Raw genomic sequence first — 14,500 nt, forward strand, 5'->3', positions numbered from 1 at the left:
TTAAGTAATCTTTGGCCATCAGATAATTAATTAATTGAAAAAATAATGGACAATTTAATCTATTAGCAAAATAATCCTTAGTTGCAGCCCTAGTTTGGATAATAGTTGCACATCAGTGACGTCCTTTCATCTGTTATTTTGGTAAGTCTCCCCTATGTACCTTTGTTACTCTGCTTTCTGTTCCTCACCCATCAATAGAGAGATGCACGTACAGAGAGCACTCCCCCAACATCCCGTCATTTAACAACAACTCAGCTGCTAGGTAGTTAATGCTAGGTATATAGTTAGAGTAACCAAGCCTTCTAAAAAAACAACATACCAGTGAGGGGGAGTGAGTGCCTGGGGTCCTTTGCCGCATGTCTCTCCCCCTCTCTCATACCGCCTTTTCAGTCAGCATACTGTTAAAAAAAAAAAACGAGCCACTAGTGCGGTAAAAACTCAAAAAACAAATAAAAGATTTAAATAGTTTTGTTTTTTGAATGGTTTTATTTACAGCCACTTTATCAAGTAAAAGCATTTTGCATTTGCACTTTTTTGAATGAAATTCTAAAACAAAACTTGATTTGATAAAACTACTTTACCTTTTACTGGTACTTTTAGTAAATATGTTCCATAGAAATATAAGAGCAAACATTTGTTGTTTCCTGGCCGGTAAAAAATATGCTTGGTTGCTTAAAAAAAATAAATTTCCTAGTCATCTTGGCCAGTGAGTCAAAGGGTTAATTTCGGACCCTCTTGACTAGCTCCATCGCTGTTTCTGTTTCAGCACACCTGAATCAAATTAGGGCTCCTCCTCTTCAATCAAGGGCTGCAGAAGCCTGTTGATCATCCATTCTTTTCTGGTGTGATGCAACATGGAAAGACCTAAAACATGCAGGACAGAGGTCCCAGAGGAACAGGGTTTGGAACCACTGGTCAGGTTTAGAATTTGGATAAATTATGACCATCGATAAAACCAGGACAAATCTAAGCAAATTGCAAGCTGTTTATCTGTCATATGTTGGCAGAATATCAACTAAATCATTGACTGCAGGGTTCTTGCCAGCCTATTTCAGTGTAACGAAGCGTTACTCAAAAAAAAAAAAGTAATTTATGCTGAAAATTAGGCTAATTAATAATGAGCGTAATGTGCCTTTAACTGACATCTGGCCCTTTAACTGACATCTGGGCTTCCTCCCCAGCATATTACAGCACAGACGCTGCTTATGCAAAAACTTTTAGAATTACAATGGAATTATGCTGATATCTTAACTTTTGAGCGTAACGGCTACAGAAATTGTTTTTTAATAATTGACCTCCTTATTTGCATGTATACATGAGGAAAGCACTGAAATCATTAACCCTGCACCTTTAAGACGGTCATCGGCTCACTGAGGCAGGTGAACACGCTACAGCCCACCCACAATGCTCATGAAATATTCTGCTGAGAAACACGGGCTGTTAGGAGGCACAAATGTTGCTCTCATGGGTAGGATTTTACTAAACCTTGACACATGTTCAGATAAGTATTGTATTTCTTTTAATAGAAAGAAATACAATGATTTTATTGTTTTGCAAGATACTGGATACTATCAACCTTGACTTCTCCACAGGATATTTGTAGAAGAAGTCTGAGCACACGAGAATTCGTAAACATTGATACTAGCTGGGTGGCCTCTGTCCACCTGCCTTTGTTTCCAAAATCCGTGTTTGACTCAAAACATATCAGTTATTTTTTTATGCATTTCATTTATGGCTCCGGAAGAAGTTGGTAATGGTTTGGATCTACATATGTAGGAAATATTTAGATGGACCACAAGCAAGATCCACAGGTTTCGCTGATAACGGCACATTCTGGGGAGGCTGTTTCTAAGTAAAGGAATAATTGTTTACTTATTTTCGGAACCAATGAGGTGTTGACATATAGAAATGTAAGAATCTATAGAAGGAAAGCTATTATCTACATGGGATGCCTGAATGTTATCAATATTGTAAGAGGGTGAGTTAGAGGGGGACTTTGAAAAGATAACAGGTAGGCTCAGGGGAGTGCAGAAAAGTCAACCAAGAAGAAATGTTTCCAGCATTTGGTTGGTGTGAAATGTAAATTCCATCATCCTGTTTAATCCCTCTGTAGTGAAGCAAAGTTTTCATGTTGATACAGAGTTGCTGGGTTTGAATCCCTGCATTAGCAGGGATTAAAACTCCGGCAAGTCTGTGCTCCCCTGAAAGGAGCAGCCATGAATCACATCTTCATGTTTTGTTTTTTCAAAACTTTTTCAAAACTAAATGTGTTTAGTTTAGTTTTGTTGCCACATTTGCTCCTTAATATAATTTAGATGAGACCACTCGGGGTGGAAAGATGATGAAATGTTTTAAATGCTGTTCTTGTCTGTCTTTCATTATATTTTCTGAAGCCTGTAAATCTGTAAAGGTTAAAACTTTGCAAATACTCAGACATCAGATATTGACTTGTTTCCAGATTATCTGATTGTTAAAAAGGAGTCTGATCTCTCAAATAATTGTCTGAATCTGGCTATTGGTTTAAATGCACCGTTTTTAGTGTTTCTACAGCTTAGAAATGAATGTTCAGTAACCTGAAAGCTTGTAAGTGGTGGCTTTTTTTTTCTCCCGTACTCTTCCTTTCAAACAGAACGTAGTCATTACTAAGAACGAACTTTGAAAAGTTTCAACACACACAGCAAGACCTGCAGCCGCGAAGCACATGCTCCCGCTGATTTTTCTCTAAATCATGGAGTCAAGTTATTTCTGTAAAGACCATGCAGAGAGCGGACAGCTGCTGGTATTAAAGTTTAAAATTTGTCCTCAAAATTCATCATCAGCAATGTTTTCTTAATCGGGTTTCTTAAGGTTAACCTTTCTAATGTCAAATTTGACCAGTTCTGCAGGATTCCAAACTTCGAAGACAGTTAAAGTGGGTTTTCTTTATGAACACTTCCACCGTCAGAATAAACTCTGTGTTTACATTGAATTGTCTTTATTTTCCTAATTATAACGTTGTACAAACTGCATTTAGTACAGTAAAGGTAATAAGTTAGGTGCTGTCCAGCAGCTATTCATTTAATATGATGAATTGGCTTTTCAGGCATGAAGGACAAGCTTGGTGTGTGTTCGGAAAATGGTTATTAGTCCAGACAAACAAGTTATGTCACATTGTTCAGACAGAAGGTAGAAAGAATCACATTAAAGCCCAAAACTGTCAAATCAGACATTGTCCTTTTTGTAATGGTCAGCAGCACATTTAATCAACAACCTAATATCCCTGCCAACTGTGGTGCTGATATATAAAGTGGACGTGCTCCTTTTTTGGGTTGTTTTAGTCATTTGTGGGGCAACGAAATGCCATCTGCCAGCTTAGCTCTTCCTCTCGTGGTAAAATCACGTTGTCTCCCCTGACAGCCGCTAATCGGCTTAACAAAAGTGGTGATGTAGCGTTTGTGCAACTGTGTCTCTAAATAAAGCCGCTGCCTTTCAGTAAAAAAAAGTCTTTGATTATTTGAATAGTTATGGCTTGCAGCTAATAAAAGGTATATTCAGTTGCTCAGAAAACTGAAATATTAATAGCTTTTTAAATCAGAAATGAGTGCCTACTGAAAATGAGTTTTACAGGGACCTATAATATCCATTCAATACTTGGTTGGAGCTCCTTTTGCATGAATTGCTACACCAATCCACTGCGGTGTGGAGGCGTTCTTCTTGTGGCACTGCTGAAGTTTGAAGGAAATGTTTTGTTTGTCCATGTTGTTGGGTCTGATGTCTTGTCTAGGATGGTTGTCTCCAACTCCCATCCTTAGGACCAGCTGTCCTATATATTGGCGATACAGACATCTGCAGCTCTTGATGGCGGCTGAGAACGTCCCATGATTTGATTCAGAGCCAGGTCACTGAGGATAACAGTTGAACCTCCTGTCTCCTGACTACATCCTTTTAATTTCTTCCTGTCTGTTCAATGATCTACGCTTCAAATCCTTCAACCATTTGTTTCCTACTGTTCCTTCAACTCTGGCAGTGGGCTGTTGCAGCTCATCTTCCTGGTACAAGAAGTCAGTGACTGACTGCTGTCTTTCAAGTTTACAAACCATCAAACCCTTTTTCATATTGTCCTCATGATTTCTGAATTTAAAATCCATTTCATGTCCTCTATATTTTACTTTTCTAAGCTGCAAGCCTTAACCATAAGAATGATGGGTCTCATTTATAGATTTATTTGAGATAACTCATTTATTTGAGTGATCAATCTTAAATTGGTCTGATTTTAAGTGGGGTTTTTTTTTCGAAGCTGAAAGATTGTTTTAGCTACAGATAATCAAAACCTTTTTTGCCAAAACTGCAATCATTGTATAGCCATATAATATTGGAAATGCAATGTCTTCCACATCCCCTAATATTAACTGTAAGGTACCAACTGACTTGGAGTCTGTTGTGGTTTGTTGAAATTTGAAGATGATAAAAATACTGTTACTCCTTTCTCTCTAGTCGATTTCTTTGGAAGTAAACTTGCTTTTACCTCCATAGAGGCTTATGTATGAGTATCATTTTAATCTAGATATCTGTGTGGTTTCTGTCCCCTAATGTGTCCTTTTTTCTTCACAGCGATGTTACGAGCACAAACAATACAGAAATGGGCTCAAGTTCTGCAAACAGATCCTGTCCAACCCCAAATTTGCAGAACATGGAGGTAAGAGAATAATATTGACTGGTCAATGAGTCTTCCCTCTCTGTCACCGTTATCCTCATGGTTTGCTCTATGGGGTTTTCTCGCCACAGAGACATTGGCCATGAAAGGTTTGACCCTGAACTGTCTGGGAAAGAAGGAAGAGGCCTACGAACTGGTGAGAAGAGGCCTCCGCAACGACCTCAAAAGCCACGTCTGTATCCTTACTCACGGCATGCCGTGGAGACATGTTCTATCTTTACACTGAAAGGGCGTGTTGCATAACGGAACCTGGACAGGCTGCCGTTTGGTTGAAGAGATCGTTTTGCAGCACATTCCATCGATACAGCTCGGTTTCTGCCGCTTCTTCCTCTCTGAGGAATGAAATCTGTGAACTCTTCCTGCTGATAACGTCTAGCTCAGTGACATAGCGATATCTCTGTAGCTTTACTTTGCCCTTATCTGGAGTAAGAAGCTGAATGTGTAGCAAAAGGGCTGTCTGATTATGAATCACATAAGAACTTTCAAAAAGAAGAAGCTGATCAACAATTCCCTTTATTCACTAATCTGTTTCAGAGATTTTGTGGTGATTTAATGGAATTTCTCCACCTTTCTCTATCACTCCAGCGGGGTTTTGTTTTAAAGGTGCCGTAGGAGATCTTTTCTCTCACATTTTTTGCCATGTGGCTTTTAAGATCTCCCCACAGCTGCGTATCAAGCGATTTAAACAGAAGGTCTGCAGTGTGAAATCAATGAGTAACGTACACCCATCTCAAAACACGATCCGTGGACCACTAATTGTTCCTGACACATCAATCAGGGTCGTCTGCTTCTCCCTCCCCCCTGTGCGCGTAACCTGACACATGAACAAATCGACCTCCCAATGCTCGTGCTGGCGCGAGGACCAGTGCCGTCATGTTACCTAGTTCTAAGCCATGGTCGGTCTGCGAGTTATTCAGATCAGTCTGAAATATTACTTGAAGTTACAACCGTCACTGCCTGCTTACGTTCACTGAGATGTTGAACAATCTTACCGCAGACGCAGAAGAGGACGTCATGGCTGAAAGCTAACCACGGTTATGTTGCTGTTAGCTTGTGTCACGAGTGCTCTTGGCTTGTTTCCTTCTCGATTTGGGAAACATCCGATCACCTTGACAGACAGCATGCACGTTCTTCTGTTTTGAAGGCGTGGTTTCGAGGGGTGATCTGAAGGGAGAGGCATGGTTGTGTGTTTTCAAAAATTTTGTTTGCTGGAACTGTTTTTCCAAGATGTCTTACAGCACCTTTAAAGTATAAAATGGTTTAATCCAACCTACTATATACATGTAATTCGCCAAAGTTGTTGGATATAAATGTTAATGTTAAAGAAGTCAGAAGGACACATTTGTATGATGTGAGATGAGTGATCCTAGAACTGCCTGTAGTCTGGAAAACTCATGAAGTTATAAAGTATGCTAAAGTAAAGCTAAATCTTCCTTTGTTTATTTTCTGCCACCTTTATTCGTTTCTTTTGTAAAAGTTTAGTGATCGGAGCCCAAAACGGTGCTGCTACGGTGGTGATTAAAATGCTTTGCTTTGACAGGCCTCTATTGACCCATTATCCTGACCATTTGTTCAGTGGTCTCGCATAGTTTGGATGGACAGTGTGTACTCTTTCCTTAACACTCCCCTGCATCCCAGGCTGGCACGTTTACGGCTTACTGCAGCGCTCGGACAAGAAGTACGACGAGGCCATCAAGTGTTACCGCAATGCTTTAAAGTGGGATAAGGACAACCTGCAGATCCTTCGAGACCTGTCGCTGCTGCAGATCCAGATGAGAGACCTTGAGGGATACAGGGTGAGGCTCCAGTCACTTGTTTCTTGGTGATTTAAAGCTTGAGGCCACAGGAAATCCTCTGAAGTCCTGCAGCCTGTGGTGGAAAAAAAAAGTTAGACCTTTTGCTAGGGGAAAGATGGAAAAAAAAAAAAGAAAAAGATCTCCATTGTTAGTGAGGAAACAACATTTGGGAGTACACACAGTTTGGTTAGCCCCCACCCCCTGCCTCAGGCCCTGATCTGTGGAGGGAAGCAGACGAGTATCAGAGCTGTTGTCACATTAACTCTCCTGGGATGAACATCTAGCAGGAAAATGAAATGCTGAGATAAAGGTTGAGTTAAAAGAATAAAAAAAAATGTGAGTGAAACAGTTAAAATTCGGAGTAAGGGTCACAGAAAGCATTTGTTAGCTCTGACTGAGCCAGCTACCAATATCCCGATATCATTACCCAGCAAAGACAACCTGCTGTCTACACCGTGGCCTTCAGCCTTTTCTTTGTCCCTGCTCTTCTCCTCCACCACACATCAAACAACTGTATACTTCAGACCTCCAAACTGAGATCCCACACATCGTTTGAAGCACAAACCAATATCTTGTTTTGTTTCCATAGGAGACGAGGTACCAGCTCCTGCAGCTGCGCCCGGCCCAGAGGGCCTCATGGATTGGTTATGCCATCGCCTATCACCTTCTGGAAGATTATGAAATGGCTGCAAAAATCATCGAAGAGTTCAGAAAAACACAGCAGGTTAGATACAATAAAAGCTTTTGGAATGGAGGCAATATCAGAACCAGGAGCTGCTGCTCTATGATCAGTAAAGGGTTCAACGTTGATTTACATACCAGTTGTTTCTCTTTAGCTACCAGTTTACCGCTGAATTCAGTGCTCAACTGTGGAGAGGTGATAAGATTAGTCTGCTTCCTGCTTTTATGCCCTCAGTGGAGCACAACCAGCAGCTGCAGTCATAAACGGGGCTTAATTCAGTGTTTCCTGAGCGGTTGGAAAGCTGCCAGCAGGTTTTTTTGTTTTCATTTGTATCAGTGGGTCATATAGGTGTATTTCCTGCATGTTTCTGTCCAGACTTCTCCAGACAAAGTGGACTATGAGTATAGCGAGTTGCTGCTGTACCAGAACCAGGTTTTGAGGGAAGCAGGTCTGTACAAAGAGGCCCTGGATCATCTGTCCAACTATGAGAAGCAGATCTGCGATAAACTTGCAGTGGAGGAGACGCGAGGTGAGTCGCTTTAACTCTCCTCCAACTTGACCACTAGCTGCCAGTAATCATACCTTTAGTCTGCAGCAGACATGTGTGTCTAAGTTGAGACATGGAACAGATATACTCCATGGTGTGTCATGGTGGTGGTGGCATCATGCTTTGGGGATGTATTTGTTTGTTTAAATAACAAAAGAATATCAAGTTAGTTGTATTTCTTCCTGTTCACACTGCACCTTTAATAGCTGACCAACAGCTGCTAGTTTTTCCTTCATAAACTCAACAGAATTTGCAAACATATATAGCAAGCCATTTTCTTTTACATTTAATTAAAGCTGCAGCTATCTCTAATTTCTAGCAGGAAATTTGAAATTAAGTCTAGTATATAGAGCTAGGAACAGACAATTTTTGTAATCTGTTAAATAACTCCTCATTGAATCAAGGTATCAGATTAAAATCCTGCTTTAAGACCCGCACCTGTTCTCATGCCCCACATATCCCATAGACTGTAACGTCAGTTTGTATGCCTTAAAAATCGTGACCATTTCTTTTTCCACTCTGATACCAATTGTTTGACCAACATCCAACTGGATGACTGTTGCTTCTGAATATCTACAAAATCCATCTTGAAAATAACACTTTGATTGCTGGATTGGACTCATTTAACATGGATTTGTTGGCTTCACGTTCGCTGAACATTGATCCAAAGTACATTCAGAAAAATAGGATGCATACTTGTAGATGCATCGGTGCTGTGCTACAGAGGTGTCACTTTGCTCATCAAATGATGTTTTAGTCATAAAGGAATTAAATAAAAAAGCACTTTTAAAGATATTTTCAGTAAAAACTGTATTTATTTTTGTAACACAGCTGTCATTATATCGGGAAAATATAATACACTTTTATTATAGTTAGACTTGGACGTAGACAGATTATTTGTAATTTTGTTTACACAAGTGTAAAAGAAAAAGAGATTTCGTTTGGAAAAGCTCTCTGGACAATTGAATCTTTTTAAAAGTGTCGCCTTGAGAAATAGTAAAAAATTATACATAAAAACAGTAATATAAACATAAGAATGTAAATTTACTGTTCTAACATAATTTATTTATTTTTTAAATGATAAAATATAATAAATTATATTATGTAAAGATCCTCTTGATAAAAGAGAAAATTAACATTTTAACAATATGGCTGCTTATCAATTCAATTCATTAATTGTTAATTGTTATTAGTTGATAATAAGATCAATCAATTTAAGATGATTCATAAATCGATAACTTTCCTTTAACACAGCTATAGAGCATGGCTTTAAAACTGTCCCCGTATCTGTCTGTAATCATCTGGATAGAAGCTCTCTGACATCAACAGGTTGACCTGTATGAATCCTTGGAAGGTAGACATGGGGCTGACATTATCAGCTCTCAGTTTTGGTGTAAATTTTTCCAAATCTGCTTTGGATGGCCTGGGTGTTTAATACAAACCGCTCTAATCCAGGCATGACGTTTTCCAGTCTTAGGAACCTGTAGCCGGGGCTGAAACTGCGGCAGTGGAACACATAAATGAACAGGACACAGGCTCTGTAGTACCAGAGTTAGTCACCCCTAATGTCCTGTCCAGGGACACCTTCAGTTGACATGGATGTTTGATTAAATCTAATGCTTAATTATCTGGTATTTGTAAATATTTACTCTGTACTATAATGTGCTTTTGTCTGTTTAATTTTCTCTCTAACATCCTTACAGATCTGTAAGATGTCAGAATCATTCTCCCTTGCAGCGTTTGTGTGGGAGCTTAACAGTGGTGTTCTTGCAGGAGAGTTGCTGTTGAAGTTGGAGCGTCTGGATGAAGCTACTGAGGTCTACAGGCGTCTGCAGGAGAGGAACCCGGAGAACTGGTCGTATTACCATGGTTTGGAGAAAGCCCTAAAGCCAAGTAGGAATCCTGACTCTCATCCATAGAGATCCCCCATCATCTCTGGCTTGGATATCATAAAGTTCACCAAAGTGGTTCTATGACAGACAACCACATTTTGTTTCTCTTATCAGGCAGCGTTGAGGAGAAACTGAAGATCTATGAAGAAACCTGGGAGAAGTTTCCTAAGGGGCTGGTTCCTCGGAGGCTGCCACTCAACTTTCTCTCTGGTAGATTTTATAATGCATCCAATCTAAATGGAAATTGGGATCCATCTCTCTTTTTAGGGATCTCCTTTTCTAGATGTAGTGGTTTCTAAATTTTGACAGGAGAAGCATTTAAAGGTTTTTTTAAATATTTGTGCAGGTGAGAAGTTCAGGGAGTGCCTGGATAGATATCTGAGGATGAACTTTAGTAAAGGCTGTCCGCCTGTCTTCACCACGCTCAAATCATTGTACAGCGACAAAGAAAAGGTGAGATCTCTGCAGCAACGGACATTTCTGGGGAGTAAATGGGGAAAGTGGAAGATTTTATAGATTGAAAGAAATGTGATGCAGGTGACATCTTCTACTTTGTCTTTTCTCTTCCCAGGTGGCAATTATAGAGGAATTGGTGGTCAGCTATGAAACATCATTGAAAAGCTGTCGAATGTTTAGCCAGAACGGTGAGTTGGATGGATGGATGACCAGTTTATACATTTTATTCCTCAAATGAGAAGTATCTCAATAATAAACTATGCTTTCACTGCTTCAGATGATGGGAAGGAGGAACCTCCAACCACATTACTCTGGGTGCAGTACTTCCTGGCTCAACACTATGACATGATTGGCCAGCAGACCCTCGCTCTAGAACATATTAACACAGCCATCGAGAGCACGCCCACACTCATCGAACTCTTCCTCATCAAAGCCAAGATTTACAAGGTACGAAAACTCCCCACCGCACATCTGGGAGGAGGGCTTTGGCTTGACTGACGCTCCTGTTCCATCATGCAGCATGCTGGGAACATCAGAGAGGCCGCTCAGTGGATGGACGAGGCCCAGGCTCTGGACACCGCTGACAGATTCATCAACTCCAAGTGTGCCAAGTACATGCTGAAGGCTGGCATGATCAAAGAGGCGGAGGAAATGTGCTCCAAGTTCACACGGGTGAGCTGCACCTTGGCGAAGAAGTTTCAGAACAACAAGACTAGCCTGTTTAAGTGACGTTTAATTCAGCAGATCAGTCATGTGTTTGTTTTTCCTTCTCTTTGCTATATTGACAGCTACCGTATTTATGATTATCTGCTATTATGAATACTTAGAGCTTTAATTGGTCATAGACATTTTTAATGTTGATTTAGTTTCTACACAAATTATGAGAGTAGATGTTCACACGGCAGCGCTGCTGAAGCACACATGTTCTGTGCCTCCCCTGAGCTGAGGCCTGCCTGAACCATCCTAGTCAAGGATCAAATGTTTATCTACAAATTTAAACTATGCTGATCTAATCTTGAATCAAAAGGGTTAATTCTTCTAAAGTCTAGATGGCTAAAGGTAGTAGAAAATGTCTCTCTATCTTTAAACGACTAACTGCAACAATACTTCCATAAAAATATTGCCACAGCTGTTAAGTAATTCCCTGAAAAGTGGCACTCAAAAAAAAAAAAAAAAATGTATTTCAAATACAAGCTAACGAGCTAAATGTAAGAATTCCCGTTTCTGATTCTGTGCTTTCTGAAAATTTTTTTGCAGAACAAAAATGAGCAAATAGCATATTTTCTGAATTTGAAGTTTTATATGATAGCATCATGCTAACTTTATAGCCAGCCTGTATGTAGCAGCTTTACTTTGGATGCTCTGACTATGAGCACTGATCGGTGGGAAGGCAGGTATAGACGATTGTTTTCATTAGGAGTAATATCCAGTGTTTCCTGGAGTAACCCTGTTGTGACATTCGCTCCGGCCTGTGCTTCTGATTTCCCAGGAGGGGGCGTCAGCGGTGGAGAACCTGAACGAGATGCAGTGCATGTGGTTCCAGACTGAATGTGCGCTCGCCTACAAGGGCATGAACAAGTTTGGAGAAGCGCTGAAGAAGTGTCACGAGATAGAGAGGGTGCGTCTTCGCTACTTCTGCATCAAGCACCGTCCCTCTGTTTGGGCTAAAACTGTTTGTTTCATTGCTCTGCTCAGCATTTTGTGGAGATCACGGATGACCAGTTCGACTTTCACACCTACTGCATGAGGAAAATGACGCTACGCTCCTACGTGGACCTCCTAAAGCTGGAGGATGTTCTCCGGATGCATCCTTTCTATTACAAGGCTGCTACCACAGCGATCCAGATTTACCTCAGCCTCCATGACAATCCCCTGACTGATGACAGCAAAGAGCTGCAGGCAGACACTGGTCAGTCAGAGGAAATAGTTAAAGTTTTCCTTTTCCCACCTACTGGCCAGTTCTCTTTTGAAGTGACGTCCTCTATAAACTACTTTTGATTCAGTGTCGACTCCTCTTTATTTTTCAGCCAACCTGTCGGACAAAGAACTGAAGAAGCTTAGGAACAAACAGAGAAGAGCTCTGAAGAAGGCCCAGCTGGAGGAAGAGAAGAAGAATGCAGAGAAGGAGAAGCAGCTAAAGAACCAGAAAAAGAAGAAGGAAGATGATGATGAGGAAATCGGAGGGCCTAAGGAGGAGCTCATTCCTGAGAAACTGGTCAAGGTTAGAGATCAGGAAGGGAGCAGATGATCTAAAGCCGATTCATCTGATGTCATTGGGATTCCTGGTTGTCTATGTGTCCCGTTACAGGTTGAAAGTCCGCTGGAGGAAGCGGTGAAGTTCCTAACGCCTCTGAAGCACCTGGTTAAAGACAAAATTGAGACGCACCTGTTGGCCTTTGAGATTTACTTCAGGAAAGGTTGGTTCCTAAAGGAGGAAACTCCACCTTTCCTTTTTATTCTTTTTATTTGTTCCTAATCTGTTTTTTCCTCACAGATAAATACCTGTTGATGCTCCAGTCGGTGAAGAGAGCCCTGGCCATTGATCCAGACCACCCTTGGCTTCACCAGTGTCTGGTGCGCTTCTTCAAAGGAGGTAAGGCCCCGTTCCTGATGATGATCTCATGTAATCAGCCTCTCCTCTCCTTTGTTAAAGTCTCTAACCCATCCTTAACTTGTCTTTATCTGTTAAGTGTCGGAGAGCAAGGAGCTGCCGGAGGTGGTCAGGACAGTGCTGAAGCAGGAGATCACACGGCTGTTTGGAGACAGCAACCCCAAGAGCTTCAACCAGGCCTACCTCAGCAAGCACTCCAACTCCATACCACACCGCCTGGCTGGTGAGCCTCTTCTGCTCCCTGTCATGTTATATTCTTTAGAATATGTGCTCAAAGTACTGGAGTTGAATAAAAAAAAAGTTCTGGTAGTGTTTCTAGTCGGTAAGACCTGGTTAACTACTCACACACTTTGGGGTCTTTGATCGGCCAATATACAGATATAATAAATCATTTAGCATCAAAGATCTGTGATATTAATTAATTATGTATAATTTTTACTACTTTTAACCCAGGTATAATAAGGCTACACATTATCATTACTATGGGATACATATGCTAATTTACTAGGATTTTTCTAAAAGTCCATCACAGATTGAAAACTTTGCTTATTTAATGTGAGTTATTTTCTACTAAAGCAACTCTAGAAAGTTTGAAACACCTGAGCTTTGATGAACTTAGGCACGGTGCAGAAGAAATGATTGTTTTACCCTTACAAACACGATATTGCATTGCTTCACACTCTATTCGTCCTGCAGCTGCTAAGATGATGGCGTATCTGGACTCGTCAACGGAAGCTAAAGCAGCAGAACTGGCCACATCACTGGATGAGTCTCTGAACAACAGAACTATTCAGGTATGAATCCAGTACCTTCAAATTAATAATGTAAGTAAGTAGCAACATTGTTTTATCCAGCGTTGCACCATAATGCCTGCTTTTTTAAGTATTTTCATTAAAGGTTCAAAGATGAACTGTTACTGTTTTGCATACAAAATGTTTTATTCCTTAAATCATTTATAAAAAAATGGAAGAGCCTTTACTCATAAACGTTGGATTTTGAATCATGGGTGAATGTATTTGTTAATTCCAGTCCTGTCTCCTCTTCCTATGAAACTCAGACCTGCACAGAAGTCCTGGAGTGTCTTCGGAGCGGCTCGCTGGGAGACTCTAAGGAGCACGCGGAGTCATACCGCGTCGAGTGTCACAAGCTTTATCCGTACACGTTAGCTTTCATGCCCCCCGGCTATGAGGAGAACACCAAGATCGCCAACGGAGACGTCTCCACAGAAACCGAGGAGCTTGGAAATGAGATCTGAGTGCTGCAGAAGAGCTGCGGATGAGAAAAGGAATTGGGCCGAGCACAGAGCCTTGTGGTACGCCGGGTAGCCATAAATTCTTTTTTTTTTTTTTTTTTTTTAAGAGCCAGACAAAGAAAGCAAATAGGGGTGTTTGATCATATGGCTCAGCTTAATTTGGTCTGACCTGGCATGGCTTGGCTCTCTCCTGCGTGGGTGAACTTCAGGACTGTGTGTGTGTTTTGAACGCGTGCGTACATATTCGTTGGTTAAGAGGGGAGGGGAAAGAGGAAGATGACGGAGCAAACATTTTACTTTTTTAACAGCCTGCTACCAAGTTTAACTTGAAAATAAGTCATTGCAAAACAGATATAGAAACTGTGATACAAAGACACAGATTGCTGGTTTTGGCCAAGATGTTGAATAAAGCCGCTCGAGTTGGACTCCAACACACAATTATAGCATAATCTGTTCCCATTATTTTAAAAAGAATATCTTAATTTATATGGAAACGGGACACGGCTGTCACTCTATGATGTGGGACTGAGCAGATTTGATCTCTGGTCTGTAACCAGCTGAATAGAAATCA

The 14,500-nt window shown here is 40.8% G+C and overlaps 1 protein-coding gene across 1 annotated transcript in view; it reads left to right on the top strand.

Annotated features, from left to right (window-relative positions):
* The window catches only part of naa15 (N(alpha)-acetyltransferase 15, NatA auxiliary subunit), a 19,180-nt gene extending 5,138 nt beyond the window's left edge, over positions 1 to 14,042 (top strand). The window contains exons 2-20 of the mRNA XM_015388212.1: positions 4,591 to 4,675; positions 4,765 to 4,869; positions 6,332 to 6,489; positions 7,079 to 7,213; positions 7,547 to 7,700; positions 9,492 to 9,611; positions 9,725 to 9,820; positions 9,957 to 10,063; positions 10,182 to 10,254; positions 10,344 to 10,513; positions 10,586 to 10,738; positions 11,556 to 11,684; positions 11,762 to 11,975; positions 12,094 to 12,287; positions 12,375 to 12,483; positions 12,561 to 12,659; positions 12,757 to 12,900; positions 13,374 to 13,471; positions 13,735 to 14,042. Of these exons, the coding sequence (XP_015243698.1) occupies positions 4,591 to 4,675; positions 4,765 to 4,869; positions 6,332 to 6,489; positions 7,079 to 7,213; positions 7,547 to 7,700; positions 9,492 to 9,611; positions 9,725 to 9,820; positions 9,957 to 10,063; positions 10,182 to 10,254; positions 10,344 to 10,513; positions 10,586 to 10,738; positions 11,556 to 11,684; positions 11,762 to 11,975; positions 12,094 to 12,287; positions 12,375 to 12,483; positions 12,561 to 12,659; positions 12,757 to 12,900; positions 13,374 to 13,471; positions 13,735 to 13,932 (2,541 nt within the window). The 3' untranslated portion in view covers positions 13,933 to 14,042. The remainder of the gene's footprint in view (positions 1 to 4,590; positions 4,676 to 4,764; positions 4,870 to 6,331; positions 6,490 to 7,078; positions 7,214 to 7,546; positions 7,701 to 9,491; positions 9,612 to 9,724; positions 9,821 to 9,956; positions 10,064 to 10,181; positions 10,255 to 10,343; positions 10,514 to 10,585; positions 10,739 to 11,555; positions 11,685 to 11,761; positions 11,976 to 12,093; positions 12,288 to 12,374; positions 12,484 to 12,560; positions 12,660 to 12,756; positions 12,901 to 13,373; positions 13,472 to 13,734) is intronic.
* Positions 14,043 to 14,500: the final 458 nt, after the last annotated feature.

The sequence above is a fragment of the Cyprinodon variegatus genome, unplaced genomic scaffold, assembly GCF_000732505.1.
Source record: "Cyprinodon variegatus isolate N-32 unplaced genomic scaffold, C_variegatus-1.0 Scaffold416, whole genome shotgun sequence".
NCBI classification, from domain to species: Eukaryota; Metazoa; Chordata; class Actinopteri; order Cyprinodontiformes; family Cyprinodontidae; genus Cyprinodon; species Cyprinodon variegatus.